At 44.9% G+C, this 27,953-nt stretch overlaps 1 protein-coding gene across 5 annotated transcripts in view; it reads left to right on the top strand.

The window, feature by feature from the left end:
- XPC (XPC complex subunit, DNA damage recognition and repair factor) overlaps window positions 1–27,953 on the top strand; it is a 49,366-nt gene that overhangs the window by 7,702 nt on the left and 13,711 nt on the right. For 2 of the 5 annotated variants that reach the window (XM_003926173.3, XM_074404089.1), the window contains exons 3-16: window positions 1,636–1,748; window positions 4,316–4,439; window positions 5,452–5,536; window positions 7,091–7,248; window positions 7,742–7,862; window positions 13,955–14,044; window positions 15,833–16,708; window positions 18,152–18,312; window positions 21,842–21,923; window positions 23,509–23,643; window positions 23,726–23,895; window positions 24,431–24,524; window positions 25,059–25,148; window positions 26,238–27,286. In XM_003926173.3, the coding sequence (XP_003926222.3) occupies window positions 1,636–1,748; window positions 4,316–4,439; window positions 5,452–5,536; window positions 7,091–7,248; window positions 7,742–7,862; window positions 13,955–14,044; window positions 15,833–16,708; window positions 18,152–18,312; window positions 21,842–21,923; window positions 23,509–23,643; window positions 23,726–23,895; window positions 24,431–24,524; window positions 25,059–25,148; window positions 26,238–26,456 (2,518 nt within the window). In that variant the 3' untranslated portion in view covers window positions 26,457–27,286. Of the gene's footprint in view, window positions 1–1,635; window positions 1,749–4,315; window positions 4,440–5,451; window positions 5,537–7,090; window positions 7,249–7,741; window positions 7,863–13,954; window positions 14,045–15,832; window positions 16,709–18,151; window positions 18,313–20,249; window positions 20,402–21,841; window positions 21,924–23,508; window positions 23,644–23,725; window positions 23,896–24,430; window positions 24,525–25,058; window positions 25,149–26,237; window positions 27,287–27,953 lie in introns of those variants that run through there. The other 3 variants (XR_005581629.2, XM_074404088.1, XM_039477608.2) reach the window with 2 other exon arrangements.

Below are 27,953 nucleotides of genomic sequence, written 5' to 3'. Positions count from 1 at the left end.
TAGCATCGATTACAGGGCCTTTTATTTGGCACAAACTGAACAAATATTTTTGCAATGATTGGACATTTATATTAATACATTGTGAACAATGAATATGATCCCAGGGAACACTTGATTATCTGCCTCCTAAGAAAGTTGAGGGGTGGGGAGAAGAATAACAGAGGGGTAGTTGTTCCTTGGCTTCATAAACAAATCCTCACTTACTGTTTAGCCAGCTGTTTACCTATGTTGTTATCTACTTAGTATCGGCTTTTCCAGCAGTCTCTAGTCCTGGCACGGGAGAGTAGTCCAGTAGAAGGGATAGGGGACAGCATGCTGATTTTCCGCATAGTTCATCACTTCTCCTTTTCCCTAGACATTTCTTTTCTTTTTTGAAACAGAGTCTCGCTCTGTCACCCAGGCTGGAGTGTAGTGATGCAGTCTTGGTTAACTACAACCTCTGCCTCTCCCAGGTTCAAGTGATTCTCATGCCTCAGTCTCCTGAGTAGCCGGGACTACAGGCGCCCAACACCATGCCAGCTAATTTTTATATTTTTAGTAGAGATAGAGTTCCACCATATTGGTGTCAAACTGCTGACCTCGGGTGATCTACCCATTTCAGCCTGCCAAAGTGCTGAGATTACAGGCATGAGCCACTGTACTTGGCCTTCCCTAGACTTCTCTGAAGAAAGCCTCTGTGCTTACTGCTTTCCAGTTGCCTCCCCTCACTACTTGGATTCTATCTCTAGAGACGTATACACAGAGATAGGCACAATACTGCCAAGGAAAGCTCTGGGTCTCCGTTTCCCTCTCCCCTGAGTGTTGACTGTGGTCATTTCTGCTATGTTAATTCTAAGGGAAATTTTTGTTACTGTGGTGTTGAGAGAAAGTCGTACCCTAAAAAAGAGTGTATTATTATAGCTCAAGATTGATGATTATTTTATTATGCCAAAATCCTATATGATATTCTCACTTGGTACCAAATGCCAAAGTTTACACAAGTTAATAGTAACTGGATACTCTGGACACATTTTGTATATGAATTTGCAGAAGTATATTACATGTTAGCAAGTACTTAGTCTTGAGCTATTGTTTAGAAGCTACTTATCTATGTTGTTATATACCTAGCTAGCTTGCTCTCTGTGTCTCTTGTTATTTATAACTTACCTATATGTAGTTGCATCCCTGCTATGAACTTCAGTCTCCTTACATTATATTTCTTAAAGATGGAGAAGAAATCTGAGTTGGCTTATAATATAGTTGATAAGTAAATGTAAATTTTATTATCTTTCTAGCCTCCAGCTGCACATGTATCACACAGATATCACAGTTCTGGAACTCATGTTATTATTTTGATGTCTTCTAGCTTTTCCTTGTTATGTCCAGGCATAGCTATGTTTTCTTTCACACAGATCTCTATTGTAGGGTTTTTGACAGCACATCTGGTCTTAATTAGACAGATGATCAGAGCACATCTTGATGAGATTTTGAGACAAAAGTTGTTAGAGAAAGTGGTGCTCAGAGCTTACTAATCATTTAAGTAATTGCAACAGATTCTCAATAAATAGGAGGACTTTTAAAAAATTCCATTTAGCTTGAATGGAACACTAGGGTGTCTGAGCCTTCTTCATCTTCCTTCCTGTGGTCTTTACACAGGGACTTTCCAAGCGACCTCAAAAAGGCACACCATCCGAAGAGAGGGGCTACCCTGAATGAAGACAGCAACGAAGAAGAGGAGGAAAGTGAAGATGACTGGGAAGAGGTGGAAGGTAAAACATCTTCCTTTGTTTTCAGAACTCTTCGGTTCTGGTTTTTTGTTGTTGTTTGTTTGATTCTGGTTGGAGTCAAATCACTAATTGCAATCCTGTTGTCTTTTGAGCAACCTAGACCACAGATAAGGTTGGACTAGGGATGTGATTTGATATATTGAAAAACTCATGACTAAGTTATCAAAGAAGGCTCTTCCTCTGGTGACTGTCAGTGCAGTAGGTATAAATAGAGAGGCAGCACTATTTAAGAAAAGGAGCACAGGCTTTGAAAGTAGTTAGACCTGGATTCAGCACTCAACTTTGCCCCTTAGGTAGCAGTGTGAGTGAGTCATTTAATCCTGAGCAAGTAACTTCACCTCTCTAAACTGAGTTTTCTCATTGGTAACATTCTGTAAACACTGAATGTTGAGTGTGAGCCATTCACAGTATAGTCTATAGGATTATTGTGGGGAAAAGAATGTTTGCGAATGTAATGGGCCTGTCGTATCATACACTCACAGTAAATACCAGCTAATGTTATCACTCCTGATGCCTTCTGTCTGGCCTGTCTTTTCCTCACCTTTTTATCTTGAAATGTTCAAATTTATCAAACAACTGAAAAGTGTAATATAATGTACTCTTCACCTAGGTTCATTAACATTTTGTCACATTGAATGTATGTTTCTCTCTATAAATATTCATTGTGGAACCATTTGAAAATAAGTTGTAGATATCCTGGTATTCCACTGCTGAATACTTGAGCATGCATTTCCTAATAATTAGACATTCTCTTGCATGGCAAAATGACCTCATCACACTTAAGAAAATGAAAAACAAGTCTCCAGTTGTTATAAAAACATTCTTTATAACTGTTTCTTTTGCCATACCAAGATCCAACCAAGCCTTGTATTTGGTGGTTATGTCTCTTTTTCTTTTTTCTTTTTTTTTTTTTTTTGAGACAGAGTTTCGCTCTTGTTACCCAGATTGGAGTGCAATGGCGCAATCTCGGCTCATCGCAGCCTCCGCTTCCTGGGTTCAGGCAATTCTCCTGCCTCAGCCTCTTGAGTAGCTGGGATTATAGGCATGCGCCACCATGCCCAGCTAATTTTTTTTTTTGTATTTTTAGTAGAGACGGGGTTTCACCATGTTGACCAGGATGGTCTCGATCTCTCGACCTCGTGATCCACCCGCCTCGGCCTCCCAAAGTGCTGGGATTACAGGCTTGAGCCACCGCGCCCGGCCGGTTATGTCTCTTTTGTCTCTTCATGTAGAGCAGTAGCTCCCACCTACCACCTTGTTTTGCTTTTCATAGCACTGCCTTGTTCGAAGGGTCCTAGTCTTTTTGTTTTGTAGACTGTCTCATGTTCTGGTTTTGTCTGATAAACAGTCACACGCCTCATGGTGTTGTTAAAATTGTCTCAATATTCCCTGTATTTCTTGTAAACTAAGTCCAAAGGCATCATTTAGTTTTGATTAAACTTTTTTTTTTGGCAAGACTCCTTTGTAGGTGATGCTTTAAAATTCATGCCACGTTGATTAAGTCACCTCTAATGTCAGGTTGTTCCTTTGCTAGTCATGCTACTTTTAAGCTAGCTGTACTACCGTGTCCTTTCGACATGGCCCCATTAGTCTTTGAGAACATTTTTGTTCAGCTTACATTTTTCTTGGCTGTACATCAGGTGTCCCCAAACTTTTTACACATGGGGCCAGTTCACTGTCCCTCAGACCGTTGAAGGGCCGCCACATACTGTGCTCCTCTCACTGACCACCAATGAAAGAGGTGCCCCTTCCTGAAGTGCGGCGGGGGGCCGGATAAATGGCCTCAGAGGGCTGCATGTGGCCCACGGGCCGTAGTCTGGGGACGTGTGCTCTAGACTAACCAGCTTTTTTTTCCTCCAAGAAGCTGTGGTTTATTTTAATAAGGATTTGTATATAGAGACCAAGATCTGGCATTAGATGTGTTCTTTACCAGTGAGGTGTCATGGCTTCTAGGCCCAGAGCCTCTTTTAAGAAACTTTCACTAATGAAATTTTCAATTAGATCTAGTTCAGCAAGTTCAGTCCTTTTCAGCTACTTTGTATACAAGCAATGTAGGCGGTGAAGAGATGAAAAAGATATACTTCTTGTCACTTGCAATTTTATGATTGAGAATGAAAGATGAACACCTAAGTCATGACACTATGCAAAGCAAATTGTGCTAAGTGTTACTGTAGTAATAACAGAGAAAAACAGATGATTCTCGTTTTTTTTTTAAAAGAGTTTTAAGTGTATACATAACATGCATGAGTGTCAGCTTTTTGATAGAGGAGTCTGTGTCTGATTCAACCCAGTATCTCTGTGCTTTAGGGCCTCACCTAAAGACTGCCTGGGTTGTGTGGGTTAAATGAAACACATGAATATAGAACACTCAGCACAGTGCCTGGCACATGGGAGGACTCAGAACAGGGCATGCCTATGGGGTCTCCGTGGGCTGTCTCTTACATCCATACCTCACTTCCTCTTTCCTAGCAGAACCTTGATTTTCTTCAGTATGGTAGCTATTATTGTTGTTATTACTATTACTGATTTTTTTAAATGCTTGTTCATAGAACTTAGTGAGCCTGTGCTAGGTGATGGGAAAGAAAGCACAGCCTTCTCTCCATCTCTTCTGCCTGTGAAGCCAGTGGAGATAGAGATTGAAACACCAGAGCAGGCGAAGACAAGAGAAAGAAGGTACGCTTAGACCCTTGCTTCTTGGCTCCTGTCACATGTAGCGGGCAACAGCTGCCGCTTAGGAGGACTTTTGAGAAACTTGTAGGGGACCAGGACTGACTGTCAAGGTGGTGGAGAACCTTGGGTCAGGAACCTGATTTACCGTTAGATAATGAGACACCTTCATATCTTGGCTGGGCAGGGGATGAGGAGGGGAAACTCCTTTATGCCAAGGATTGAGCAGGTCATTCATTATATTATCTAATTCTTAGAACAGTGTTATGAATGAGGGGTCAGAGGCTCAGACACATAGAGTAATGTTTCAGGAGTCACTCAGCTGGTAATGGAAGAGCTGAGACCTAATTCTTCTCATTGACTTGGCATTCACACTTTCCCCACCATGCCATGCAGCAGGACTTGAGGCAGTGCCCACCATGGTAGGGAGCTCCTGTCTCTCAGCATCCCGAGTACCTCTGCAGCTTCTAATGGCTTGAGAATATGGAGCACAATGCCTGGTAGTTAATGGGTTAATGAATTCCACTTTGTGATGAGCACATTATGAAGCACAGAAGAGGGAGATAATAATAATCATTCAAGAAGTGTCAAGTTGTCTTGAAGATTCATGGGATACAGACTGAAAGAGGTTTTACACTAGAACAGTGTCATGTAAATATGTGTTAATTTAACCTTAATAAAGGTAGTAGTTGCTAAGGAGGGAGTCAGTAGTTGGAAGAGTTGGACAGCCAGAGAATTCTTGAAGAAGTGAGCTTTGAGGCATGTGGGTGAGGTGTGATCTGCTGCTGGTTGAGAGGAGGGTCGTCTGGGTACAGAATGTCCCAGGCTAAGGTTTGTGGGTGACAGGGAGAAGAGCCTGCCGGAAATAGCTGGCTTGCAGATGGACTTGAGTAGCACAGCCTTGTGTCGGGAAACAGGGAGTGATTCACTGTCATCTGAGGAGAAGGAATTGCCTGGGGGAGTGGGGTCTGGTTTCAATTCCCCACTTCATTCCCAGATGTTTCACTATGTGTTGCAGCGAAAAGATAAAAATGGAGTTTGAGACATATCTTCGGAGGGCAATGAAACGTTTCAATAAAGAGGTCCATGAGGACACACATAAGGTAAGGGCAAGGAATGATGGGGAGGGACAGTGTTTCTCATGGGTAGAAAGAACTTGTGTTAACTGAGGCTTTTTATTTCTGGCTTTGCTGCTCTTTCTCGCTTTGCTGTGGCCTTGGCAAGTTTCTTACTCTCTCTGAGCCTTTGTCTCCTCATCTGGGAAGTGGGGGTAGTAACAGTGTCTGCCTTGGAGGGTGGTTGTGTATTATAGATAAGGTAACTTGGGGCACAATGCCTGCATGCAGCAGAGGCTAAATAATGGGTACTTGCCTTCCATCTCTCCTTTCAACCATTTAATATCATTAGTTCTAATCCCAGCTGCAGGCACTGGCTTTTGACTTTAGCTGCTAGTTATTGAACACCTGTACACACCTAGCAAGGTGCTTGGCATGGTGGGGATAGAGACTTGGATAAAGCTTATTTCCTGCAGTTAAGGAGTATGATCTCTAGATGGAACAAGGACTTCCAGACAGAGAAACTCAAGACTGTGCCTGGAACAGTGAGACAGATCAGTATGGCTCTGTGGAGCTAGGGAGGGCTTTATATAGGAGAAAGGATTAGAGCCAAGTCGAGAACAAAAAGTTGAAGACTAACGAAGTTGTGGAGGGACAGCGAGACACCCAGCTTACCTGCATGTGTGGAGTGTGTAGGTGTTGGGGGATTCGATTTCCCTCTGATGCATGGTGGGCTGCCAGAGAGGATTAGTAATGAGATGGGGGCAATGCTTTGTGTGCAGCTGCTGCAGAAATCTAGAGGTACAGGGACGGTAACGAGGTTAGAGAAGGGCTGCCCCCCACCCACCTCAGGCCTGGGGCACAAAACGGGATAGCTGTGTGCCTTTCATCTCTTGGTGGGTGCTGGAAATGAAAGAAAGGGAAGATGACTCCCAGGTTTGAAGCCCAGTGAGGGGAGAGAGGCAGCACTATTGATGAAAATAGGGAGACTGTCACTGGGGGAGGAGGAAGCCAATATTGAAGGGAAAATGATGCAAAGCTGTGTGTGGAAGGAGGGTAAGAGGTCACATAATCATTTCAGTAGGTGGATGAAGCATGGAGTTTGGGATCAGAGGAGGGGCGGAGACGTGGAGCCTGTGACAGAAGGTTGGGCTCAAACACACAGAGAGATGGCAAGAGCAGCCCGGTGAGCCCAGTAAGCAGTATCCTGCTGCCGGCTTCCACAGGCTCCCAGCAGTCTCCCAGCTCTACCCTACTTGCCTTGCCTTCTGATCTTGGTGAGCAAACCCCAGACATGGCAGCATTTCATCCAGAAATCTTTCAGTATGTATCTCTAAAAGACAAGACCTCTTGGAAAACAAAGCAGTTTGTATTTTGAAACATTGAGTTTTCATGATTCCTTTGAAGGAGTGAGTATACGTAGAGAAGAAGAGAGGGTGAAAGGCAGGCTTGGGAAGTGGCCAATACTAGTATTTTCGCTTTCTTATACTTAGAAATGGCAACACATATCTTGCCCACAGGATGTCTTGAATTTGGCAGCAAAAATTCTCCTGGTCTCTGGCCTTCCTTCCATGATGCCCCTTCCTCCTTTCCTCTTCACAGGTTCACCTTCTCTGCTTGCTAGCAAATGGCTTCTATCGAAATAACATCTGCAGCCAGCCAGATCTGCATGCTATTGGCCTCTCCATCGTCCCATCCCGCTTTACCAGAGTGCCGCCTCGAGATGTGGACACCTACTACCTCTCAAACCTGGTGAAGTGGTAAGGCCCTCCGCCTGTCCTGCAGAGCTGGCGAGTGTAGGATTTATGTTTCTCTCAAGAGGCTGGGTTCAGGTCACTTCCACAGACCCGAGGTGGTAACTACGTATCAGGTGGTGGGCACGGCATTGAAGATAGAGAAATGCTAGGCATGATCCTGCCCTGGTAGAGCTCCTAGACTGGTGAGGAGACAAACATATACCAGGTAATTACAGGGTAACATGAGGAGTACCCTGGAAGGAGCGTTCTGTGGACTGCAGGCTCACAGAGCAGTGGCGCTTTTCTCAGCTGCGAGATCTGGGAAGGCTCCCCAAGGAGGTAAAGTCTGAGCTGGGTCTGCAGTGATGATAGGAGTTAGCCAGACAGGCTGGAGAAAGTAGGACAGAGGCAGGTGGGTCTCATGATTCACTCCCTCTTTTGATTTTTTTGGCTGTAAAAGAATGAAATTCCCCTTTGCCCTGACCTCTGACACAAGGAATGCCTGCTTTCTCTCCAGGTTCATTGGAACATTTACAGTTAATGCAGATCTTTCAGCCAGTGAGCAAGATAACCTGCAGGCTACATTGGAAAGGAGATTTGCTATTTACTCTGCTCGAGATGATGAGGAATTGGTCCATGTAAGTGATTCCTCTTGGAGCACTGTTTTTTATCAGTACTGTTAACTAATGATGATGGCAGTCATGTGCCAGATGCCAATTGCAGGTGTGTTACCGACAATACCTTATTCAGTCCTTGTAATGACCTTGATAGCTGCTGAAGCTCAAAATAGCTACGGGATGCCCCTAAGGTCTTCATAGTGAGCCTGAGAATCGAGATTGGGATCAAAGTCTGAGCAGGAGGTTTACATTCTTTCCTTCCTATCACCTAGAGTCCTGGACTACAAAAAAGCCCATAATTTTTGGTCATATGTGCTAGAAATATTTCCATTAATTCCAATCTTCAAAAGTCCCATGAAAATTTTTTTTTCAAATTGGATGCCGAAGTCCTTGAGAATGTGTTTTCGTGCCTTACATTTGGGTGATGACACTGGCAGGCAGCTGTGCAGTGGGGAGGGTTCTGTACGTGAAAAGGAATCATGGTGGCAAAGTGCTCCAGGGATAGGCAGGCTTTATCAAGTGCCTACAGGTATCTGTAGGTAAGGCTCTGTCTGAATAAAACAAAAACAGAGGTGGAAATGTGGTTTTATCCCTAGAAGATCCCTGTTAATCCATACAGTTCTGTCTGGGAGTCCCACATTCTCTTTTGGGAGAAAAAGACCAGATTTTTCATACCTGTAGAGGCCAAATGGTTGACATCATTAGTTCTCTTCTTCCATGTTGGCTTTCAAAAGTGTAAGATATTTGACAAGGCTGATAATTATGTTACAATGTTGCTGCCCAGAGAAAATAATTAATTTTTTTTTTTTTAATCAGTCTCTCTCTGCCACCTAGCCTGGAATTTAGTGGTGCAACCTCTGCTTGCTGCAACCTCTGCATCCTGGGTTCAAGTGATTCTTCTGCCTCCACCTCCCAAGTAGCTGGGATTACAGGCGTGCCCCACCACGCCCGGCTGATTTTTGTATTTTTAGTAGAGATGGGGTTTCACCCTGTTGGCCAGACTAGCAACTCATTAATTTTTTTTTTTTTTTTTTTTTTTGAGATGGAGTTTCGCTCTTGTTACCCAGGCTGGAGTATAATGGCACGATCTCGGCTCACTGCAACCTCCGCCTCCTGGGTTCAGGCAATTCTCATGCCTCAGCCTCCTGAGTAGCTGGGATTACAGGCACGTGCCACCATACCCAGCTAATCTTTTGTATTTTTTTAGTAGAGACGGGGTTTCACCATGTTGACCAGGATGGTCTCGATCTCTCGACCTCGTGATCCACCCGCCTCGGCCTCCCAAAGTGCTGGGATTACAGGCTTGAGCCACCGTGCCCGGCTAATATTTTAGTATTGTCCTCCCAGACTTTGTTCCTGTGTATTTGTGTACATATGTATTTATTTTGTTTTTTTAAGCAAAATGGGGTAATACAACTTAAGAGGTGGTAAAATTCAGTGACCAGATAGTACATTTACAGTGTTGTGCAGTTACCACCTCTATTTTCAAAACATTTTTGTCACTCCCAAGAGAAACACTATATGTATCCATTAATCACCCCCCTGATAATTCCCATCCCTGCTCATGGCAATCACCAATCTGCCTTGTGTGTCTGTGCATTTACCTATTAAGGATATTTAGTATAAAAGAAATCATACACTGTGTGGCCTTTTCTGTCTTTTGCTTAGCGTAATGTTTTCAAAATTCATCTGCATTTTAGCCATGTATCAGTATTTCATTATTTATGGCTGAATAATATTCCATTACATGTATATAGATTTTCTCTATGCATTTATCCATTGGTGGACATTAGTTAGTTTCCACCTTGTGGCTGTTGTTAAGAGTGTTGTTAATATATGTATATATATATTTATTTACGTACCCTGTTTTCAGTTCTTTTGGGTATATACCTAGGATTGAAATTGTTAGGTCATGTAATATATTGTATGTTTAACTTTTTAAGGAACCACCAAACTCTTTTCTACAGTGTAGGGTCAAGCCCTACAGGGTTGTGGGGTATCCCCTATTGCTGTGCTGAGGTGCAGGATCTGAGAAATAGTGAGAAAAGACACAGAAGTACTGAAAAAGACAGCTGGGCTCGGGGTGCCACGCCACTTAAAAGCAAAGACAGGCGAGGCCCCGAACATCCAGGAGCATCTGTATTTATTGGGTATAAGTTAGGGGGCAATGTAGTGAGTGAGGTCATCTTAAGAACAGTGATAGGGCCAAGACAATCATGTGTGCAATAAGCAAAGGGTCTACCCCCGTTAGGTCACCAAGGCAAGGACATGGGCCATGTGCAGCAAGGGGTCCATGACCATTATGTTACTGAGGCAAGGAGGTGGGCTGTGCACAGTGAAGAGGTTGCAGTGTGCAACATTTCTTATCTAGGGGCAGGCAACTTCTAAGAATTTCTGTACGAGGATGCTTTGAGTCAGTACAGCAGCGACAGAGCTGACGAGATTTACCACCACCTGCTGGCAGTTTCCAGTGATTTCTATAGGAGGATGCTTTGAGTCAGCACAGTAGCTAGAGATTTGACAGGTTATACAGCCACCAAGGTGCGATTATACCCGAGGGGTTTTAAGCTTGCGGTCTTGCCCACCTGAGGCCAGCTTTCCACAAGAACTAGATGCAAGATACTGTACCTCCTTTTCTGGAGGAGTGACTCTTGCTCCAAGCCTGCCATACAGTGAGTATCTTTATGATACTGAACATTGCCGCCTGGAACTCAAATTCTTGTCCTTGTATAGCTGTTTTTCCCTTAAATCATGATCTGCACTGAGTCTGCTCTAGACATTTCTTCAACTATAAGCAAGATAAGATTTTATATTTATATAGCTGCTTATTCCTTAATTCATGCTCTGTACCATGTCTGCTCTAGGCATTCCTCTGACTATGAACTAAGATAAAATTATATATATGTGTGTGGAAATAACTGAGTAGTAAAGTATTCTTCAGGCACTAATTATTCTGACTATAAACCAATACATGTTTTTATATAAAGGATTATATAAAGGAAATAACTGAGTAGTAGTAACACTATAAACTAAGATATTCTTCAGGCACTAATTGTGCTGGGGATCTGCCTAGCTCTCCTTCCTCGGTGCCCAGATTGGGGGTAACCCACATACAGTTACTCTACCATTTTACATTCCCACCAACAATGAACAAGGATTCCAAATCTTTGCCAACACTTGATTAATTTCTGGTGTTTTGTTATAGTCATGCTGTTTTGATTTCTATAGCTTTGTAGTAAGTTTTGAAATCGGGAAGCCTCAGTGTAACTTTGTTGATTTACAGTATGCTTGGCTATCTAGGGCCTCTTGGAATTCCATATGAATTTCATGATCTGTTTTTCCATTTCTGTGAAAAAAGTGTTGGAATTTTGATTGGACTGCCCTGAATCTGCAGATTAATTTGGGTAGCATTGCCATCTGGATATTATTAGCTCATCCAGTCCATAAGCATGGATGCCTCTCCTTTTATTTTTGTCTTTAATTTCTTTCAGGTATATTTTGTAGTTTTCAGTGTACACATCTTTCACATTGGTTAAATTTTTTCCTAGGTACTTTATTTTTCTTGATGTTAGTGGAAATAGCATTGTGTTCTGAATTTCTCTTTTAGATTGTTCATTGCAAATGTGTAGAAACATAACTGATTTTTTTGTGTTGATCTTCTACCCTGTAGCTTTGCTGAATTCATTTATTAGCTCTGTGAGCTTTCTTGTGCATTCTCTGAATTTTTCTGTGTATACGATGATGCCATCTCTGAGTAGATCATTTTACTTCTTCCTGTTCAGTTTGCATGCCTCTTGTGTCTTTTCTTGCCTAATTGCTCTGGCTAGGACTTCAAGTACAATGCTGAGTAATGGTGGTGATAGCAGGCATCCTTGTTTTGTTCCTGATGATTAGTGAGGAAAGTTTTTAATCTTTCACCATTAAGTATCACACTACCTCTGGGTTTTCATAAATGCTCTTCATCATGTTGACTCAGTTCCCTTCTATTCCTAGTGTTCTGAATGTATTTTTTATCATGAAAGCCTGTTGGATTGTCTCAGATGGGTTTTTCTGTGTCAGTTGAAATGATCTTCTGGATTTTCTTTCCTTCATTCTATTAAAGTTTATTTAATTGATTGCTTTTCTTATGTTGAACCACCCTTGCATTCCTAGGATAAGTCCCACTTGGTCAATGTTGTATAACCCTTTTAATATGTTGTTCAATTTGTTGTTAGTATTTTATTGAGGATTTTTGCATCTATACTCATAAATTGGTTTATTTTCTTGTGATATCTTTATCTGGCCTTGGTGTCAGGGTAATGCTTGCCTCATAGAACGGGTGAAAAAATGTTTCCTATTCTAATGTTTGGAAGAGTTTGAGAAAGATTGGGGTAAATTCCCTTTGAACTGTTTGCTAGAATTTACCAGTGAGGTCATCTGGTCCTAGACATTTCTTTGTTGGGAGGTTTTGATTTCTGAATCCATCTATTGTTACAGATCTGTTCCGATTTTCCATTTCTTCTTTAGTCAGGTTTGGTCATGTGTGTCTTTCCGGAGTTTTGTCCATTTTCTCTATATTATCTAACTAGTAGGGATCATACAATTCTGTAACCTGATTTTTTTCCTCATTAATGTACATTCATTGATGTCTTGTTCAAGGTGGTGACTGTGTGTGCTTGGGTAGCACTAGACTATTCCCAGAGTTGTCTTCCCTATGTTGTCTTATCCTCTTTAGAATCCTGTGAGGAAGGTGAGGCAGGGATTATTCTAGATGCAGGAATCCAGGTTTAGGGAAGTGACTCAGCTAGTGGTAAACACTTAGTTATACAGACTTCTGGACCTGTGCTTCTGTGCCATGCTGTACAATAAGAACCTGAGAAATGAATACCGGTACAATGCTGTCAGCTAAACTACAGACATTATTTGGATTTTCCAAGTTTCCCCACTGTTACCCTTTCTCTATTCCGTGATACTAGCTAGTTTGCATTTAGTCATCATGTCTCTTTAGTCTCCTCCAGTGGGTGAAAGTGTTTTGGTCATTCCCTGTCTTTCATGACCTTGACACTTTGGAAATTTCTAGCTGCAGAAGAAACAGGGCAAAAGTGAGTGGGTGTGGTGGCTCATGCCTGTAACCCAGCACTTTGGGAGGCTGAGGCGGGTGGATCATGAGGTCATGAGCTCTGGCCAACATGGTGAAACCCCGTCTCTACTAAAGTTACAAAAAATTAGCTGGGTGTGGTGGCGTGTGCCTGTAGTCCCAACTACTTAGGAGGCTGAGGCAGGAGAATTGCTTGGACCCGGGAGGCTGAGGTTGCAATGACCCGAGATCACGCCATTGCACTCCAGCCTGGGTGACAGGGCAAGACTCCGTTTCAAACAAACAAAAGAAAGAAAAGAAACAAGACAAAAGCAATCATTTATCTCACCTTAACATGGCTCCGCATGCCTGACTTTCTCCCGAGGCTGTGACAGTAATTGAAGAGAGACGCTGGGACCTGGAGACCCGTGTGGGAAGGCCTCGCCCGAGTACATTATCACTGTTGCTGTTGGAGGTCAAGTCCCCCGAGGGGCTCCCAGACTTTCAGGTTAACAGTGTTCAGAGCTGCAGCCTCAGTTAAAAATTCAATTTGGGGAAAAATGGAAAACAGGGAACAGACTTAGGTGATCTGGTGATAGTGATATTTTCTACGTTTTCTTCCCAAAGTGGTATTGAGTTTTATTATTTTAGTCACAAACACAACACATATCGTTACAGAACTATCAGAAGATGGGTAAGCAGAGAAAAAAATCCTGTTAACAGCCATAACCCAGTATATGGATCCTTTTTCAAATATATGTGTATGTCTAAATTTCTACTTACCTATTTTTTGTTATAAAAATGTAATAACATCATACTTTTTAAAGGAAAACTTCTATTTTCCTTTAATATATGATGGTCATATTCCTGTTCTTCTATGAAGATAGACCTGTGGGTCATCGTTAACCGTGTTGGGAGTTTCTGTCATCTACTGTTAGACAGCCTGGCTGTTTCCAGCTTTTCCCTGTCTTGAATAAGCACCATAACAAACAACATTGAACTCATTACATCTTCAATTACTTTCTCAGGATAATTATGTTCTTCCTTTTCATCATAGATATTCTTACTGATTCTCCGGGCTCTGCAGCTCCTGACCCGGCTGGTATTGTCTCTACAGCCAATTCCTCTGAAGTCAGCAGCAGCAAAGGTGAGGTGCTCAGGGCTACTAGAGAAGACAGGCAGTTGACAGGAGAAATTGTCACACTTAAAAAAATTGATCATGCCGGGCGCGGTGGCTCAAGCCTGTAATCCCAGCACTTTGGGAGGCCGAGGCAGGTGGATCACGAGGTCGAGAGATCGAGACCATCCTGGTCAACATGGTGAAACCCCGTCTCTACTAAAAATACAAAAAATTAGCTGGGCATGGTGGCGCGTGCCTGTAATCCCAGCTACTCAGGAGGCTGAGGCAGGAGAATTGCCTGAACCCAGGAGGCGGAGGTTGTGGTGAGCCGAGATCGCGCCATTGCACTCCAGCCTGGGTAACAAGAGCGAAACTCCGTCTCAAAAAAAAAAAAAAAAAAAAAAAAAAAAAAAAAATTGATCATTAAGGCCGGGCGTGGTGGCTCAAGCCTGTAATCCCAGCACTTTGGGAGGCCGAGGCGGGTGGATCACGAGGTCAAGAGATCGAGACCATCCTGGTCAACATGGTGAAACCCCGTCTCTACTAAAAATACAAAAAAAAAATCAGCTGAGCCGGGCACGGTGGCTCTAGCCTGTAATCCCAGCACTTTGGGAGGCCGAGGTGGGTGGATCACGAGGTTGAGAGATCGAGACCATCCTGGTCAACGTGGTGAAACCCCGTCTCTACTAAAAATACAAAAAATTAGCTGGGCATGGTGGCGCGTGCCTGTAATCCCAGCTACTCAGGAGGCTGAGGCAGGAGAATTGCCTGAACCCAGGAGGCGGAGGTTGCGGTGAGCCGAGATCGCGCCATTGCACTCCAGCCTGGGTAACAAGAGCGAAACTCCGTCTCAAAAAAAAAAAAAAAAAAATCAGCTGGGCGTGGTGGCGCATGCCTGTAATCCCAGCTACTCAGGAGGCTGAGGCAGGAGAATTGCCTGAACCCAGGAGGCGGAGGTTGCAGTGAGCTGAGATCGTGCCATTGCACTCCAGCCTGGGTAACAAGAGCGGAACTCCGTCTCAAAAAAAATAATAAAAAAATAAATTGATCATTATTCTATGTTAAAGAGCTGATATTCATGGAGTGTGCATTCTTTTGAACTTTGCACATATACCCACATGAGTGGGTATCTGGTAACCTGAGCTTCATAGCTTCATGTGTGCCGAGTGGCCTGTGAGAGGTCTCGGCCCACTGCTGCTTTTGTGTCTTTTCTGTAAATTGGGTGGAATGGCGCCTGTCCTCACTCACATTGTGGAGTGCTGATAAGTGAAGCACTGTGAATTTTGAGGTATTCTGGGTTAGCTTTGAGAAGCTAAATGCTTTACTCGTTGGGATATTGGCATTGTCTGAAGCCTGATGGTCTAGAAGCTGATTTTCATAACATCTGTATTCTTAAAACTACAGTTATATTAAGTCCGTAAGTATTTGTTTGCAAAATGCATATGTGCAAGGTGGGTAGTAATAGTACTGGGGAAGCTGAAACTCGGAGGTTAAGTAATTTACCTAATTTATATAACCAGCAAGAGCTAGAACTACAGTTCAAACTCAGGTTTGGCAGTTTCCAAATCCGTGTTCTTTTCTCTTTACAGTTAGGGTGAAAAGAATTAAACTGTGCCCTTATCTAAGATGCTACAGATTTTAGCTCATATATGCATACAACCCTGAAGGATAGCCAGTTGATCACTGTCTGAGCTGGCAACATCTTGATGTATTGGTTCTCTAGCTAGCAACTTAACCCTATTAGTGTATATGATTTCTTTTGTATCATTAGAAAAGAGAGAGAGAAAAAAAGCAAAATTTCTTACTTTCTTTAAGGGAAAGAAACCTTCCAAGAAGAGATTGACTGCGGATCCTGAAGGCTCTTCGGAATCTTCCAGCCAAGTTCTAGAGAACCACACCAAACCAAAGACCAGCAAAGGAACCAAACAAGAGGAAACCTTTGCTAAGGGCACCTGCAAGCCAAGTGCCAAAGGGAAGAACAAGGCAGACAGAAAGAAACGGAGCAAGCTCTCCTCCAGCGAGGAAGATGAGGGCCTGGGAGACAAGCAGGAGGAAGCAACCCAGCGACGTCTGCATGGCCGGGAGCGGCGGGTGGCCTCTAGGGTGTCTTATAAAGAGGAGAGTGGGAGTGATGAGGCTGGCAGTGGCTCTGATTTTGAGCTCTCCAATGGAGAAGCCTCTGATCCCTCTAATGAGGATTCTGAGCCTTGTCCTCCAAAGCAGAGGAAGGTCCCCGCTCCTCAGGGGACAAAGGCTGGGTCCAAGAGTGTCTCCAAGACCCAACGTGGGAGCCATCATAAGGACCTAAGCTTGCCAGTGGCGTCCTCAGGTTCTTCAAATAGTAAAAGAGGCAAAATGTCTAGCGATGGTGAGAAGGCAGAAAAAAGGAGCCCACCTGGTGTAGACCAGTGGCTAGAGGTGTTCTGTGAACAGGAGGAAAAGTGGATATGTGTGGACTGTGTGCACGGTGTGGTGGGCCAGCCTCTGACCTGTTACAGGTATGCCACCAAGCCCATGACCTATGTGGTGGGCATTGACAGTGATGGCTGGGTTCGAGATGTCACACAGAGGTACGACCCAGCCTGGATGACAGTGACCCGCAAGTGCCGGGTTGATGCTGAGTGGTGGGCTGAGACCTTGAGACCATACCAGAGCCCGTTTTTGGACAGGGAGAAGAAAGAAGACATGGAGGTAAGGTCTTGGCTGATAGGGACCCCAAGACCAAGTCAGGTTATTGAAATTATTTCCGTTTTTGAGCACCTTATATATGCCCTGAACTATGTTGAGTATTTTTAGTGTGTTGTGTCATTTAATTGTCACAGCGCTATACAGCTGGAGAAGTTGCCTTGATTTTAATGTAAAAGGTTATGGAGTTGAAAGATGAACTGCCCTGGTGTTTGTGCCCAGGTCTGTGTGGCTTTGGAGCCTGTATACTTTTAGTTGTTGCCCAGGTATACATTTGGAGCTTTAAAATAATTTATGCAAGCAATATAACTCGGACTGAGTGAAAGAAGGAATAATGCGTGGATATATTCTCTCCTCCTTCCCCATCATGCATGCATATAGAGATGCATGTGCAAACATCCCTTATATGTAGAACCCTGGGAAAGAGGGATCTTAGGGTGAGACAGTATCTTCAGTCTGTTGAGAAGGCAGACTGGGAGGCAAAGACTTCTAGAACATAACACAGCTATGTCACTCGGTCTTAGAACCAGCACTGACACCAGGAAGAGGGCCTGAGCTGCCTGTCTGTACAGTTATGATGGTATTGGTTGTAGCTTGCCTTCTATACAGGAGCATGCCCAGATTTGTCGCAGGGTTATTTCCAGTCACTCAGGATAGGTAAAGTGCAGATGTATTCACCATTTCCTATAGGAGTGCAATGCATCCCATATTGAGAGTTTGCTCCAGGAGCGTTCCATTTTACTTAGTAATGAGGGGTTAAGTGGGAATTATGCAGATGGTGTTGCAGCTAACCTACCTAAAGCTCAATGGAAACCGAATGTGCAGCATCCTTTCCTACTCTCAGCAACTCCACATTGCCAGTCCTTACGAGTCGGTTGGGGTTTTTGAAGAGATGCCAAGGGCAAACCTAAGAGGGCCTGGTGAACAGGGTGACTTACAGCAGTGGAACTGCCTACTGAGAAATCAGCAGTCTTAGAGTAGGGCAGAGAGAACACTGTCAGAGTGGACCAAGAGAAAAGTTGCAGGGTGAGAACCACTCCTCTCAATTTCCTGTGAGAGCAGGCAGGTAAGCTTGCGCTCTGGAAGAGGATTATCACTTTGAGAGAAGACCTTCTTACTGAAGAGCACTGTGTTTTTCTTCCTTGCAGACCTTTAACAGAGCAGGCACTGATCTGCTAGGGCTGGGTAAGGCATCTAAGCATTCAAATAGGTTAGACAACTTTTTCAAGTTGCCACAAGCCACAGATTTATTTAATTCTTGTATAGCTTTTGATCTATAACCAACTTAATGGCTAGAGCTATAGATGCGATGTTACAGAATCATTAGTGTTCATGAAATCTCGGCTCTACCGTTTGTTGTCCGAACAAGTTAGTCTAAGGATCATCTCCCTCAAACTTCATTTCCTCTTCTAAATGACATGCTCAATATTGTCTGTCTGGCCTTTGCAGTTTCAGGCAAAACACATGGACCAGCCTTTGCCCACTGCCATTGGCTTATATAAGAACCACCCGCTGTATGCCCTGAAACGGCATCTCCTGAAATATGAGGCCATCTATCCTGAGACAGCTGCCATCCTTGGGTATTGTCGTGGAGAAGCAGTCTACTCAAGGTGCGTGAGGCAGCCTGTGTGGCCTCGGGCTTCCTGATGGTGTGGGATTAGCAGCCTTCTTCCTGGGCAAGGCTGCTCATGGGATCTCATGTGACTGGACAGTTTTCAGGATGAGCCAGTGTGTGTGTGCTGTGTGTGTGTGAACAGTAGGAGAGATGAAAATTTGAAAATTAAAACAGGGATTAAAAGAATGGCAGGGGAAAAACAGAAGGGAAAGAAAATACAAGGTAGGAAAAACAAAATTTAAAATAGGGCAATAAAAAACACACCCCACAAATAAAAGTCAAAAGCATGCAAAAGGAAGAAATAAAGGATTTGATTATGAAAGTTAAAAGTGAGTGGATTTTTCGTGGGTACAGAGCCCTGTTTGGGATGAAAAAGTTCTGGAAATGGATGGTGATAATGGTGGGACAACGTTGTAAATGGACCTAATGCCACTGAACTGCACACTTAAAAATGGTTAAAATGGTGTATTTTATGTACTGTATTTTATACCACAGTAAAAAGAAATAGCTTAAAAAAAAAGTGGAATAAGTAAAAAATGAATAAAAATATATATAATTAAAACTGAAAAATGTTAATACAATTTTGAGGTAAGAAAAAATAGAAACAGGAATTTTGAGAAATAGGAATAAAAAGCAAATAAAAGAAATTATTTTAAAAGACATGGGATGTGCAAGACCAAGAAATAGGAGATGTTCTTAATAAATGAGAAAACGGGAAGGTACAGAAAAGAAAGAGAAAAAGGAAACATAGGGAAACCCACATGAGAGTGGGTGATTTGAGTCCTCCCTCTGGGAATGACTTCCTGTTTGTCAGCTCCCCATGGGAGGCATACCCTCTGTTCAGGGCTCTGCCCTATCTTGGAGCTTTCTGTTTGATGTCAAGGGGCATGATGCCCTGGGCAGGGACAGGGTTTTACTGTTGTGGGTTGTTAACACCCAGCAGTCAAAGGCAACAGGAGACCTGGGCTACCCTGATACAGGCTTCCTCTTGTGGGTATGTATGGTAGTTGGGAGAAAGAAAGCCTGTTGGGAAGAGCATGCTGGTGCCTTCCAGAGGCACCATGTCAGTGATAGAAGGAAGCATTAGAGGTGCATGTTTATTGATTTATTTTTTATCATGGTAAAATATATATAACATAAAATTTACCATCTTAACCATTTTTTTGAAGTTGTCATAATATTTCATACCATTTTTTAAGAGTATACCCTATAGCATTAAGCACATTCACACTGTCATCCAACCATTACCACCATCCATCTCCAGATTTCTTTTTCTCTTCCCAAACCGAAACTCCATCCCCATCAAAAACTCCCCTTCTCCCTTCCCCAGTCCTGCACCTGCCATTCTCCTGTCTGTCTCTGAGTGTGCCTACTATAGGGACCCATGTAGGTGGAATCGTGGTATTTATAGTCATATTGTGACTGGCTTATTTCACTTAGCATAATGTCCTCAGGGTTCATCCATATTGTATGTAACATGGGTCAAAATTTCCTTCCTTTTAGGCTAATATTCCACTGTGTGGGCGTACCATATTTTGCTTATGCCTTCATCTATCGATGGGCACTTGGCTTATCTCCACCTTTTGGCTATTGTGAATTGTGCTGCTGTGAACATGGGTGTGCAGATAACTCTTCAAGATTCTTTTAATTTTTTTTTTTTTTTTTTTTTTTTTTTTGCATATACCCAGTAGAATTTCTAGGCCAGATGGTAATTCCCATAATTTTTTTTAGGAACCATCTTACCATTTCCACAGCAGCTACACCATTTTACATTTTCACCAACAGTCCACAAGATCTCCACTTTCCCCACATCCTCACTGACACTTGTTACTTTCTGTGTTTTGGTAATAGCCATTGTAACGGGTATGAAGTGGTTAGAAGTTCATATTTATGCTGAGAGGACTATGTCCATTTCTCTGCTGTTTTCCTTAGGAAGATGTTCAGATACTGCCTACCTGTCAACCCCTAAGACACCTTTTCTACCCGCTCCTGTCTGAAGACCGAGACCATGACATAATCACTCCTCTGGGCAAAGATGTCCCCTCCCCAGTGGGAGCAAGAGTGGAGCTTTCGCACTCTGGCAGGTTGATGCTGCTGGCAGGAGTGCTGACACTCAGGAAACATCTGGTCCTCCTAGCAACTGTGTGCAGTAGAAAAGACAAGAGTTTATTGTCCCTAGTTGATAGGTGAGGACACAGATGCTCCTTGACTTAGGATGAGGTTGGAGCCCCATAAACCCGTCGGAAGCTAAAATATCCTAAGTTGAGAATGCATTTAATATACCTAACCTGCCGAACCTAATTGGACCTGCTGTAGGTGGAATCATATGGTATTTGTGGTCGTTTTGTGACTGGCTTATTTCACTTAGCATAAAGTCCTCAAGGTTCACTCATATATGAAGCATGAGTCATAGCTTAGCTGAGCCTCCCTTAAACTTGCTGAGAACTCGTTAGCCTACAGTTGGGCACAATCGTCTAACACAAAGCCTATAATGAAGTCTTCAATATCTCATGTAACTTATTGAATACTGTACTGAAAATGAAAGAGAAAATGGTTGTATGGGTACTTGAAGTACAGTTTGTCCCGAGTGCATATTGCTTTTGCATCATCATAAAGTTGAAAAATTTTGAATCAAATCATTGGTGTTGGGGACCATCTATACTGAAACTCAGGAAGGTAAAGTGACTTGCCCACATTTCCCAGCCAGGAAGTGGCACAGGCAAGATTCAACCTCCATCCATTGTGTTGTGCTGAAATTCAGCCTCAGGCTGCCCTATTGGTAAGGGCCTGAACCTGCACTAGGAAGAAATGGGGTGCCCTTGCTCATTGGAGCTGCTCTTTCTGGTCAGAGTGAAGGGGTGCAAACTAACGAGATGGGTGTGCCTTATTACAGGTGGCTTGGCAAGGGAAAGGTTGAGCCTCATTGGAAGGTAGACTTGCATGGCTTTGGTGCGCTCTTAGCTCTGGAGGAAAAGTGAAGCCTGAGGATCTTTGCCCACCAGGAATCATTTGACTGTTCCATGTGCGTGTTTCTCGATTGTGTGATAGCTTAGTAGCTTATTATAGTTGGTTTCTACAGAGCCTTCCTTTGGGTTCACTACCCCCTCCTCTAGACACTTCCCTCCCCTGCATGGTGTCAACAGCGGAGTAAATGTAACTGCCCAGCACACAGCAGTCTTTACCCTATCCTGATAGGCTGCAGAGGGAGCTCTCACCAGGCTCTGGACAGCAGAGGAGAGGAAAACCTACGAAGGGGAGGTGTGGTGGAGGCAAGGCACGAAGGCTGCAGAGTAACTCCATGCAGATTAGAATTTGTAAGTGGACACATTCCCCAAAAGACAGGCAGTCCACATTCAAGGCTGTTTGCCTAGCACAGCTCCTCTGGGTCCCCTAGGAGCCTGGCTTGCTCCAGGGTGGCAGAGCCTGAGGAGGGAGCCTGCAAGGCCGTGCTCTCCACTGTCCTGCATTCCCGCGGTGGGGCTGTGGACTGAGTTTGCCTTTGTCTTTCCGTGTTGGTTCTGTAGGGATTGTGTGCACACTCTACACTCCAGGGACACATGGCTGAAGAAAGCAAGAGTGGTGAGGCTTGGAGAAGTGCCCTACAAGGTAACTGGAGCTGGGGGTCCCTGCGGAGAATGGGGATGCAGGACTGTAGCTGAGTGGGAGATCCGGGGTCAGAGAAATGGTGATGAGGACCTGCCCAGGATCTGGATCAGAAATGTCTCACTTTGCCGGCTTGAGCGGGAATTAAGGAGACAAGCGTTTAAATTGTCTTATTAATTAACAAGTCATTTGTAAGAAATGGACCTGCCAAAACACAAAAGAAATCTAGGCCAAAAAGTAGGCCTCAGACTCCTATTGTGAGTTCAAAGGCTCTACAGGTTGGAACTGAGTTACTGGGTGGTTCTGGGAGGTCAGAGCCCTGCTTTATAGCAGCATGTTCTCCAGTTAAATTGCTTTTCTGTTTTTCAGTTCACCAAGCATTTTGCATGTGTGTGATCTCTGTTGCCTCTCAAAAGCCATAGGAATTGGCATTATGATGCCCATTTTACAGATGAGAAATGGGCATCTGGAGCTCAGGACAAGTGACTTGGACCAAGTCCACACAGTAAAATAGCAGAGCCCAGTTGAGAATCCCAGGCCCTGCCTTAAAGCCAGTGCCTCTTTCACACTGTGCTGTGGCACTATTAGGTCAGTTATCAAGGTCCTACAGAGACTATTCACAGGACACACACACAGCTCAGTATGACCAGCAGAGTACAGTGGCTGATCGCAGAGACCATTTATTTCTCATCAGATCCCAGGAATCCTTGGGGGTTGCAAGACTCTGGATGGGGAGTGGAGGGGCCCCTGCTTAGTGGGAAGGGCCGCAGTTGGCTGGTTGCAGTCACTGCCAGCAGTAGGCTGGAGTGTGTGATGCTCCCTGGCCAGGCCTGCAGGGCTGCTGAGGATTTTCTCTGCCCTGGCTCACTTGTCTTTCTGCTGCTGTCAAAGAACCAGCATAGCCCTGTGTTGTTGAAATGTAATGTGAGCCACACATTTAAATTTTTTAGTAGTAAATTAAAAAACAAAAACAGATGGAATTTTAACATTTAAATACATCCAAATATATCTAAAATATTATTTCAGCAGTAGGAAATATTTTAATGTTAATGAGATATTTTAAATCCATTTTGTTCCTAAGTCTCTCTAATCCTCTGTGTATTTGGCTTTCTGTACCTGCCAAGGCAGGTGGATCATTTGAGCTCAGGAGTTTGAGACCAGCCTGGCCAACAGAGTGAAACCCTGTCCGTATCCAAAATAAAAAAATTAACCGGGCATGGTGGCGGGTGCCTATAGTCCCAGCTACTCGGAAAGCAGGCATGAGAATTGCTTGAACCCGGGAGGTGGAGGTTGCAGTGAGCCAAGGTCATACTAGTGCACTCCAGCCTGGGCAACAGAGTGAGACTCAGTCTCAAAAAAAAACAAAAACAAAAAGGGCAGGGGGAGGGCACTGAGAATAGTGCCTGGGACAGAGAATGCCCCATAGCTAGTGCTTATATAAGAAAAGGGGAGAAAAAGCCCCTAGCTAGTACACGTGTTGTGAGGAGTTCACCGGATACGAGGCATGCCGCACTGAGCATGGTGCCTGGCCTAGTGCTGAAGAACTGGATGCCTTTGTTGTAAACTGTGGCTATGTCCTCTGGTGCAGATGGTGAAAGGCTATTCCAACCGTGCCCGGAAAGCCCGACTTGCTGAGCCCCAGCTGCGGGATGAAAATGATCTGGGCCTGTTTGGCTACTGGCAGACAGAGGAGTATCAGCCCCCCGTGGCCGTGGATGGGAAGGTGAGGGCATCATCAGAAGGGATCAGGACCAGGCCACGTTGTTCCCCTGCTGGCCACATCCTGACGTGCTCACCCGCCACAGGTGCCCCGGAACGAGTTTGGGAATGTGTACCTCTTCCTGCCCAGCATGATGCCTGTTGGCTGTGTCCAGCTGAACCTGCCTAATCTACACCGCGTGGCCCGCAAGCTGGACATCGACTGTGTCCAGGCCATCACTGGCTTTGATTTCCATGGCGGCTACTCCCATCCTGTGTGCGTGAGGGGCCTTTGATGGAGGCTAAACAGGGACAGGGAGGGGTGGCTCTGGAGATGGGGATGGAAAGCTGGCATGGGGCTACTGGGAGTTGAGGCCTGGTGGCTCTGATTTTCACTGGATTTCCAAAGTCATTGCTTTACCAATTCTGGCTTCCCTCCAGAGGCAATAGAGCCAATGAAACCGGCATCCTAATGCTGGATTAAAATATTCTTCCCAGGTTCAGAGGCTCACAGGCTAGTGAGCAAAAAACAGTCATCATCCTTTCTGGGCAGCTGCCTGGTTAGTGAGCTCTATTCTGTGGTGGCAAGGCTGGACAGGTGCTTTCACCGCAGCTTTTTTAGGCAGGATCTGGGGAGGAAGAGGCAGTGCCAGTTTCCACAGACTTGCCTTCTGCATGGGGGTATGGGACACTGGCTGACCCAGGACATCCTTTAGGACCTCTGGGGCTCAGATGTGGCCCGCTGTCTTCTGCAAAGGAGAGGCATAGCAGGCCGCAGGCTGGAGAGTTGACATTGCATCGTATCCCCACAGGACTGATGGATACATCGTCTGTGAGGAATTCAAAGACGTGCTCCTGACTGCGTGGGAAAATGAACAGGCGATCATTGAAAAGAAGGAGAAGGAGGTGAGTTCGTAGGCAGGACTGAGGAACAGCAGAAGTGGGAAGCAGCACTCCGCAGGTGGCCTCTTTCCTCCCCAGGCCACGTCCATGTGTTCCCAGGCTCTTCCCAACCCTCTCTGACATGGCAGGCACCCGAGGGAGCAAGCCCTGGATACAGCAGACTCCTGCCTACCCCACAGAGTAACTGTCACTGTCCCTCAGGGGCCCAGGTTCAGGCTCTGGGGTCTGCTGCCCCTGCTGCCCACACCTGCCTCTGTTTTGAACCGCCTGTGTCCTGGTTCTGGAAGACCTCACCCACTAAAGATTTCGGAGTCAGTAATGATTAAAAAGGTGTCTGTTCTTGTGGCTTTCAAGTATAGTATATCACTTTGTAAATGTGATCAGTTTTTTTGGAAGTGAGACTCGGTATGAAGGAGAGGCTGTATCTTCACTTAAAATCATGTATATGTCTGTCTTTATGTTCCAGTTTCCCTCTTACTATTTTTCCTGAAAATGTCAATCCTTAACACTTTTCTCCTACTTCATTTTTGCCTGCAGAAAAGGGAGAAACGGGCTCTAGGGAACTGGAAGCTGCTGACCAAAGGTCTTCTCATCAGGGAGAGGCTGAAGCGTCGCTATGGGCCCAAGGTCAGTGTGGGTTCTTTGCAGGGAAGACAAGCCCAGGGTCAGTTTCCTGGAGGTGCAGCTCAGAAAGCCCTGGCCCAGATTATGCCTCAACACCAAGTCAGGGATAGCTTTGTGTTAGGAAGCCTCAGTCCTTTGTCTCTAAGGCCCCATGTTTTTACCTTTTTGGGAGAGGTGTCCCTGGAGTGAGGTCTCAGCTGGCTCACTGTGCCCCAAGCCCTGCCCCAGTGTGCCTGTTTCTACTATCCACATGAGCGCTGCCATGGGTGTGATTTGACACTAAACACATAAGGGGGCCAAGCATCCTGTGTTTGGTGTACCCTTCTGCCTCACAGTATTCCCGGTACCTGTGACCATCCTGCAGGCCTGCAGTGGCCTGCTCAGTACCTCTCTCAGCACCTGCCGTGTGCCAGGCCAGGCTTGGATGCAGGTGTGAATTTGACATGCAGCCCTCAAGGGGGCCCCTCCCTGGGGCAGACGGAGCCTAGACGCAGTTAGTGGTGCAGTCAGTGCTGTGTCAGACACGGCAGAAACTGCACTGGCATGTTTGGTTCCCTCTGTGCTGCCTTTTTGCCTTTAAACATTTTTTCATCACGCTCCTCATTCCAATCCCTTTGTTGGAGAAAAAGCCCTTCATCTGGCTTTATGTTCTGACCAGCTCCTTGCCGCCCTCTCTATTCAAACCCTCCCCAGTCATCCCAGCTGGCAGGGAATGTCACCTCAGATCTTAGGGCTCCGAGGGCTGAACTGGCGTATTCAAGTCCTCATGTACTTTTGTCCAGAAATGAGGTAGCAAATGCAAGGCACGGATCACAGGCATCCCCAGATATGGTGGTGTGCTCCTTGAGGGCAGCTTCCTGCCCGGCTATCCTTGTGTTCCCTAGCACTCAGCTCAGCAGGTGCTCTGGTGTCTGCTTGGATTCACCCCAGGCTGAGGAAGGCTCAGTAAGAAGGGTCTGGGCTCTCTTCCCTCCCCGTCCTCCCAGAGTCACACAGCTTAGGGCAGACTGAGAACTTGCTGCCTCTTCACGGGGCTTTCTGATACCTGATTACTGACCCTGGCCTTTGTCCTTCCACCACTGCCCCGTCTAGAGTGAGGCAGCAGCTTCCCATTCAGATGCAGGAGGTGGACTCTCTTCTGATGAAGAGGAGGGTACCAGCTCTCAAGCAGAAGCAGCCAGGATACTGGCTGCTTCCTGGCCTCAAAACCGAGATGATGAAGAAAAGCAGAAGCTGAAGGGTGGGCCCAAGAAGACCAAAAGGGAAAGGAAGGCAGCAGCTTCCCACCTGTTCCCATTTGAGAAGCTGTGAGCTGAGCACCCCCTACAGGGGCAGCCACTACTTGTTGCTGCCCCGCTACTGGCCCCACACCTGCCCTGGGCATGCCCAGCCCCTGGTGATGGGGGCGTCTCTGCTGAGAAGGGAAACTGAGGCAGCATGCACTGAGGCGGGGCCGAGGGAGAGGAGGCCAAGCTGAGGAGGTGCTACAGGTCCAGCCTGGCCCCAGCCCTTGTCAGATTCACCTAGGGTGAAGCCTTCAAAGCTTTTTGCTACCAAAGTCCACTCACTCTTTGAGCTACAGAACACTTTGTCGGGAGACACTCTCCTGCCTCCTAGACTTGTTCTTCTCATTGGAAACATCAGTTTTTGTAGGGAAGCCACTGAGAGATTTCTGGATGGTGGTACATCCATGAATGTGCTGATTCTTTCTCCCGGTTAGTCTTCATCTGTCTGACAAGTTCACTTGCCTCATTTGCAGATGTAGGACCCTTTCTCTGCAGGCTGCTTATCTTCCCCTGAGTCAGGCTTACTAATGCTGCCCTTGCTGCCTCTTTGCAGTAGAGGGGAGAGCAGAGGAGAAGTACAGGTCATCTCAGATTATGGAATTGCTGGGATCTAGTTTTCCAAGTAACATTTTGTGGTGGCAGAAGCCTAAAAAAAAAAGCTAAAATCAGGAAAGGAAAGGAAAAACACCAATGGAAAATTAAGAAAATGTTAGTAAAAATAGATCAGCGTTAAACTAGATTCTGTTCATTACTAGATAAATGTATAAAGCTCTCTGTATTATAGATACTCAAGAGAAATAACTTTTATAACACTTTGAGAAAAAAATAAAGCATTTATCTAAAGACTTGGCTCTATATTTGCTTTCAGATTTTCTTTTAAAAGATGGCGTCTTACTGTGTTGCCCAGGCTGGACTCCTGGGCATGAGTGGTCCTACTGAGGGCTTTACCTCAGTTGCCCTCACAGCCGCTATGTGCAGTGGAAAGGCATTGTTCGGGAAACAGTCCCAGCTCCTCAGGACTGCAGGCGCCCACATACCACCACCTGTGCCCAGCTTCTTTCAGATTTACATCAGGAAGAACATCCAGGTGACAGAGCAGTTTGTATGTTGAGACAGCATAAAAGAACCTATTTTGTTTTCACGTAGGCTGGGGACTCATTACACATGGAATTTTTCTGTGTTTAGTGAAGAGATATTACTTAATCTTTGAGAGGAGCCATTATAAATGAGTCAGTTTTATCCAAGGGAAACAAACAAAACACTTGGGTTATGACTCATATGTAGCAAGAGGCTGGCTGGATCCTCTTGTTGAGAAACACACTGGGGTTGCTATGGAAACTGGTCTCACACTTCCTCACTGGAGCTTGAGCCTCCTTACCTCCTAGAGGTAACTTGTTTTCTGTTTTTTTGTTTTTTTTTTTTAATTTTTTGTGACAGGGTTTTACTCTGCTGCCCAGGCTGTAGTGCAGTGGCGTGATCTCAGCTGACTGCAGCCTCCACCTCTGGGCCTCAAGCAATCAAT

This window comes from Saimiri boliviensis, chromosome 8, assembly GCF_048565385.1.
Source record: "Saimiri boliviensis isolate mSaiBol1 chromosome 8, mSaiBol1.pri, whole genome shotgun sequence".
NCBI classification, from domain to species: Eukaryota; Metazoa; Chordata; class Mammalia; order Primates; family Cebidae; genus Saimiri; species Saimiri boliviensis.
This window is presented reverse-complemented; position numbering and strand designations above follow the sequence as displayed.